The sequence below is a fragment of the Ochlerotatus camptorhynchus genome, unplaced genomic scaffold (assembly GCF_037179485.1).
Source record: "Ochlerotatus camptorhynchus isolate MF236.1 unplaced genomic scaffold, CSIRO-AGI_Acam_v1.1 ptg000177l, whole genome shotgun sequence".
In the NCBI taxonomy this organism is placed as follows: Eukaryota; Metazoa; Arthropoda; class Insecta; order Diptera; family Culicidae; genus Ochlerotatus; species Ochlerotatus camptorhynchus.
The window spans coordinates 743,077-749,725 of record NW_027040667.1 but is presented as its reverse complement, the minus strand read 5'-3'; the positions used below and the strand labels follow the sequence as shown (position 1 = coordinate 749,725).

The following is a 6,649-nucleotide window of genomic DNA, read 5'->3' as shown; positions in this document are numbered from 1 at the left end:
GTTCCCACTTATTTTACACAAGTTTCTGACCGAACTTGAACGTCTGTTCTCTATGACAAAACTCCGAAATCAAACAACACAGAAACAAAATCCATTGGTGAAAACACTACACTAATAAAATTCCACACATTTTTATTGACGAATTTCCATGTGAAATTCCACATGATTTTCATGTGACCACAAATAAACAGAATTCACCCAGCAGCACACATGCAATTTATGAGTCAAATTAATAGTAGGTGTGGTTGCACATGGCTTTTATGTGTACACATATTAAAGGCCCAAGCGCAATGACAGCGGAAGCGGAACGGCAGCGGCAGCGGAAAAGCCCGATCTGAGTAAGCCTACTTGTCAGATTGAAAGCTACTTAGTTAAAACAAATCGACTTCGGCTAGGCATCTTTATGTCATTAGTGACAACTGTCAAACTTTCCGTTTCCGTTCCGCTTCCGCCCACACTGCCTTTGGGCTTTAAGAGTGTGTCCGACACATAAATATCATTTGTTGATCACATTGCAAAAATTCATGTGTGGGACACATAAAAACAATCCTTCAAATTTTATCAATGTATATTGTTGGTTTAAATTAAATACTCCCATCAAAAGATTTTTGCAGAAACGAAATTCATTTAATTTTACTATTTTTCTATCAAAACTACTGCCGTTTGAGTAAGCATAATAGTTTTGACAGAATTAGTAAATTTGAAATTATGGTAGATTAAACGGTATTAAGGCCGTTCGCAATGCTGAGTTTCAAAATTGTTTTAAACGACTCGACAATTCTATAATTTGAAACTGTCAAAAATGAAACTGCAACACGATCAGCGCAACGCACAGTTCTAAAACATGTTTGTAATAATCAAGTTCCATAAACTTTACTGTTCCCTATGAAGTTCATAGAGTTTTTTTTTTGAAGTTCTTCGAAACATCTTTAAATACATACCGAAATTTGAAACACAGTTCCATTCGTGTTTCAAACTCGCTCAGAAATAAAACACAATAGTCGAGCTGTTACAAATCTGGTGCAAAAAAGTGCTCGAATAATGAAACTGCAACTCAGCATTGCGAGAGGTGCGTTTTTGTTCTAGTTTCAAATTGAAACAGTCCTTATAAAATACAACAGCATTGCGAACGGCCTAAGCGTACACACTAATCCAGCATTTAGTTGTTCGGTTTTTTTTTGTACTGGGCTTACACGGTAAAACGAAAGATTTACTGAACATTCAGTTTAAATCAGGTGAATAACCGACGTTCTGCAAAACACAAACTGAACTTCGGTATCGTTTGATGCAAAATACTGAACACAGAATATTTATTTACTGAGAATGTCGTTAATTTCCAAATTTTCGTGATTTCACGAAAAGTCAGCAAAAATAATTACTGTACCCAAATTAGTCTTTATTTTTTTACCGACTGGTCAGCAAAATAGCCACCTTGTTTTACCGACCACGAATTGTAAAACTCTAACCAGTCAATTTTATTCCCGCCGCCATTTTAGCTTCAGTAAAATCCGGGAGCAAGTGTTTAATCGCGCGGTTTTGTTAAAATTTGAATTATATCATGACGGAACTGAGAAAGCTCGACAGCGAAATTGAAGTACTATTTCGTTAGAGCAACCGTAACGGTACGCTGCTAAACTCATTTTAGCAGCCCTCATCATAGCGCAGCTACCGTATCGGGGGTTGCCATACGAGTAACTAAAATAGCAGTCGGCTTCTCGGTGAGAAGCGCGTTACCAAATTTAGCAGCGCGATAGCAGCGCGATAGCAGCGCTGCAGAAAGGTTGCTATTCGTAGAAATGTAAAAATGCTCACTACCGGTACGGACTACGGCGAGTAAATTGATAACCGCGATAGCAGTGACCGGTGTAGGGAAGAGTGACTAAACTAAAATGAGAGCGCTGTGCGCTGTTAAAATAGTCGCGCAAATAACAACGACCGTTACGGTTGCTCTTAGTACCAACAATTATTATTTACTCTTTTTGCAGTTCCTTGATCTCCAACAAATTTTGATTAACAAAATGGATGTTTGCATTGTTTGCTTTCACTGTCGACGCGCTATTCCGGGGTACGTCAAGGGATTAAGTCGTCATATTAATTGGCATATTATAAACGGTGAATTGCACCAGGATTCATGCTTTTATGACTGCAAATTCACTACTTTTAATATAACTGGGTAACACGGTATAATAATGAACCAAATAACTGTCTTTTCAGTTAAATTGCAGCAAAATAAACAAAAAGAAAATACTGGGTATTCCAGTATACGCAACTCGAACCAATTACTGAATGAACAGTTATTTTTGACAGATTTACTTTACGGACAGTTCGGTAATGCAAATTATTTCTGTGATGACTACTGGGCGATCCGCAATTCAAAAACCCAGTAAAATTTTACTGACTCCAGTAATCTAAAGTTATTGTGTAGTTACACTAGAAATACTCAGAGGGAGAGATAGGCGGAGAAAACAAAATACAATTCGGCAGCAGGGATTTGTTCCTAATTAACCACTTCATTCGAGCAGATAAAATGACGTTTACTACCACTCGAACTTTGAAATGAAACATTATATTTTGAGATTTTTTCTTCTAGAACCTCTAGAAATGTAGCCAACATTTGTGCGTTTCATAAAAAAATAGAAATTAGTTGCTCCAGTTTTGTGAAAACGCTGGTAGAAAGTCACGCCAAAACTGCTTGACAAAGTGGTCAATTGATTGCATCGCAATATTTTGCACATTTCTTGTTGCCATGCATTAACCAACGAAGATCAATTAATCAATAGAGTTAGAATATTGTTTTCGGTTCCAAAAGCTACACAGAAAAAAAAAGTTGTTGAATATTACATCCAAACTGCTGCAACCAGGTCAATCAATCGGTTGTGTAATATAACGTTGTACGATGTACATCGATTTTGCGAACAAAATAACATCCATAGATGTAATATTGTATCTGCTTTTTGCTATTTCATCATTATTTCACACATCAGCTTGAATTACATTAATCGATATTACATTTTTTTTGCTGCACAGCAAAAAAAAATGTAATATCGATCAATGTAATTCAAGCTGATGTATGAAATAATGATGTAATAGCAAAAAGCAGATACAATATTACATCAATGGATGTAATTTTGTTCGCAAAATCGATGTACATCGTACACACTAAGATTTTTTTGCCGAGATGGGCACCACCGAGCAGCTCGGCATTTTATTTTGCTGGAAATTCAGCAAAAAATATGTTTGTTAGCTGAGATCTTGGCAAAATTCCCGTTTGTTAGCTGAATCTTGGCAAGTTTTTCACTGAGATCCAGCAAAATAAAATGCCGAGCTGCTCGGTGGTGCCCATCTCGGCGAAAAAATCTAAGTGCGTACAACGTTATATTGATGAATCTACGCGAAACTGCACCAGTGCATGCGACACCTAGGTTTGAAATCCAAAACCACAAAAGTGATGATGTACTAAAAAATATTCCATACGATTTGACAGGTAGTAAAACGTCACTATCATTTAACATCATTTCCATCTGCTGGACGACCGTAGCGTAGATTCACCAATTACACAACCGATGGATTGACCTGGTTGCAGCAGTTTGGATGTAATCCCGCATAAACGTGAACCATCACATGACCTTACCGATAATGGTTATAAATTGTTTATAATCCCTGCTAAACTTCAACTGAAATGGTTATGGAACTTTACATGAACGTTTGTGTGATAAAGTTTTAACCTTATGTATTATGGTTTTTTGGAAGCGGACCTTACAAATAATGGTTTGTTAAGAACCATTACCATTCCAAATTCTTATTTTCTCCATACATTTTCGGAAAGAGAACTATATTAGAAAGTTTTTACTTATGGTTTGATAACATTAATGGTTATGGTTATGGTAGTCAGTAAGGTCCATTAATGGTTTTGTATTATCGCTCAACTTTACGTGCAATATATCGTGAATTGGTAATCAGTAATTTACAGGCAACCAATTCGCCACAGACAAACAGACATAACACATTGAATATTTCTCACTGTAAAACATCGTCACTAAAACATTACCGCCATCTATTGAGTACACAGTGGTGGGCACTACGTTGAACAGATGGCGGTAGTGTGTAAACGTCAAACGCAAGGGAATTGACTATGCGCGCCACAGGTGGCGGTACTACCAACTACGATACTTTTAAATTGTTCGTTAAATGCTTGTTCGATGAACAACTTACGAGTGTTATGTCTGTTTGTCTGTGAATTCGCGATATATTCCACATAAAGTTGATCGATGTTACAAAACCATTCATGGACCTTACTGGTTACCATAACCATTACCATTAATGTTCTCAAACCATAAGTTAAAAGGTTTTAGTATAGTTTTCTTTCCGAAAATGTATGGAGAAAACAAGAATTTTGAATGGTAATGGTTCTTAACAACCCATTATTTGTAAGGTCCACTTCCAAAAAACTATAATACTTAAGGTTAAAAAATTTAACATTAAACGTTCATGTAAAGTTCCATAACCATTTCAGTTGAAGTTTAGCATGGATTATAAACAATTTTAACCATTTTAGGTAAGGTCAATTTATGGTTCGCGCTTATGCGGGATATTCAAGAACTTTTTTTTCTGTGTGTGTAGTTGAATTTGAGAAGCACACAAAACATAAAGCATAAAGGTGACTGAATTTCTGTTCGATTGCAATACTCTCAAATTTATTCTAGTGAGAATAAGAAATCCTCGGAAAAATTCTAATTGGAATGTTCGATTGGCTCAGATTTTGACAGTTCATTTGGCTCAAAACATTATCTCCGCCCATCTCTCCCTCTGAGTATTTCTAGTCAACATCACATTTTTTAACCGCGCCGGAATCTAGAGTAGACTGTTGTGGCAGGTTGTCCTATCCAATCGCTCCATCAAAGGGCCAGAAACCACCCAAATGGATACTAACATTAATAGAGCACCTTCTCCGATTAAACGACTGTTAAATCGCATGAAGCTGCTTCCGTTGATCGAAAGCTGCGAAACAGTGTGGCCGTCCAAGTTGGACATGCAGCTGATACTTCCAACCTACGAAGCGGACCTTCGGAATCTACGTTCCGCCTTAGAAAATGATTCATTCCAGCTGTTGCAAGAAACCGATAACGAGGACGTGCTGAAAGTAAGGTTTTTGCGCTTTTGTACGATGAAATTGGCTATTAATTTGTATGTGTTTCTACTGTTTTAAAGTTCCAGGTATCATTCATGTCCTGCTGTTACGAATCAACGGCTTTCCTTTTATCCGAGGAATTGGCTACTGAGCAGCAGTCCTTGCGGGAAGGATTCATTTGGAGTAAGCTAATGCATTTTTCGACCCGAAAAGCAATGGTTTCCCACCTGTTTAAACAGTACCGTAAAACGCTTCTCGACGAAGATTGGTTCTATCATTTTGGAAGCCTATCCAGCTTTTGGGGTTTCGTGTGGGACTTGTTGGATTTTGATCGGGACCTGAATCTGATTGATCGTAATGTTGTAGAATTGATTGAGCAGGTTTCCTTTCGATTAATGCAATCCAAGAGCGTTCAGCTGTTTGTCAAGGGTGTAACGGTGCTGGAGGAATGTATTCACAAAACTCGTGGACATTCTCTGGTGGACTATGAGACAATTTACAGGGAACTGTCGAAGCATACTTGGCGTTTGTCGTCGGAAGACGAGAGAAATCAGCATGCATCGATCATTATGCTGGCTGCTATGTTGGAGTGCGTTCGGGTATTGGAAGTCGAAAGGAATCAACTGATGACGCTTATTCAGAACTTTGCTCAACCGAGCAGAGCGGATAGCTTGATGGACATCGTACTGAAGGGGCTGAAGGAATCATGCGCAGTAAGCAAATCGATTGAATTGATGGAGAACCTTCTGCAAATGCTAGCAATAGATCACGATTGCATTCGAGTCATATCGGAGGAGCTTTTGGATGATTCGAACAACAATCGATCCACTGATACGGATGGTAACGCTAACTTCTCGCTGGCAGTGATGAAAGGTACAGGTAAAATCGATCTCAGGTCAGCTGATTGGTGGAAGGATATAATAGTCCCAAATAGAGGTCGCTTTCATCGGTGGACCAGGAAGCTACTAAGATTGCTGATTTCCGAAATAGAAAAGTTTGAGAATTTTCACGCAATTCACTATCAGGTAAATTGAGCATAATTTAGCATTATTTTATCTCTAATAGCAGCTTTCAATTTTCAGTATCTCTGCTGTGCAATGTTCTTCTTAGTGGACTCAAAAAGCTCAGATACGGCGGATCCAGTTGGAGGCATTTTTCAACTGCTGGTTGCATTCGTCAAGAAGATGGTGAATCGTGTAGAGCCTGTGATTGCTGCTGCGGGTGAAACTTCCTATTCCAACTTGCAAACCTGTAAGCTACTTGTAGAAGCCAATGTAGCATGCGTTAGAGATTATGCAACATTTGTGCCTGAAGCTCGCCCAAGTGGAATGAAAGGGAATGGTGTAGAAGGAAGCATCGCATCTCGCCAGTTACAGCATCTGAATAAACTGCAGCAAAAGATTTCGCGATGGTAAGATATAGGTACTAACTTCAACTAGTATTAGGTATTATTTGATTTGTTGGTTCAATCTGAATTTTGAACAAAAAGAACGGCACAGACCGAAAGAATAAAACTTCAAA

At 38.2% G+C, this 6,649-nt stretch overlaps 1 protein-coding gene across 1 annotated transcript; it reads left to right on the top strand.

Annotated features, from left to right (window-relative positions):
• The first annotated feature begins 4,860 nt into the window (after nucleotides 1–4,860).
• LOC135701802 (uncharacterized) lies at nucleotides 4,861–6,637 on the top strand. The gene is made up of 3 exons (XM_065222729.1): nucleotides 4,861–5,140; nucleotides 5,209–6,153; nucleotides 6,211–6,637. Exons 1-3 carry the CDS (start codon nucleotides 4,919–4,921, stop codon nucleotides 6,541–6,543), a joined length of 1,500 nt encoding a protein of 499 aa, XP_065078801.1. The 5' UTR covers nucleotides 4,861–4,918; the 3' UTR covers nucleotides 6,544–6,637.
• Nucleotides 6,638–6,649: the final 12 nt, after the last annotated feature.

Coding starts and splice junctions, on each gene's coding strand:
- LOC135701802 (XM_065222729.1), top strand. CDS start 4,919: ATGGATACTAACATTAATAGAGCACCTTCTCCGATTAAACGACTGTTA. Junction 5,141..5,208: donor ATAACGAGGACGTGCTGAAA/GTAAGGTTTTTG, acceptor ACTGTTTTAAAG/TTCCAGGTATCATTCATGTC. Junction 6,154..6,210: donor TTCACGCAATTCACTATCAG/GTAAATTGAGCA, acceptor TTCAATTTTCAG/TATCTCTGCTGTGCAATGTT.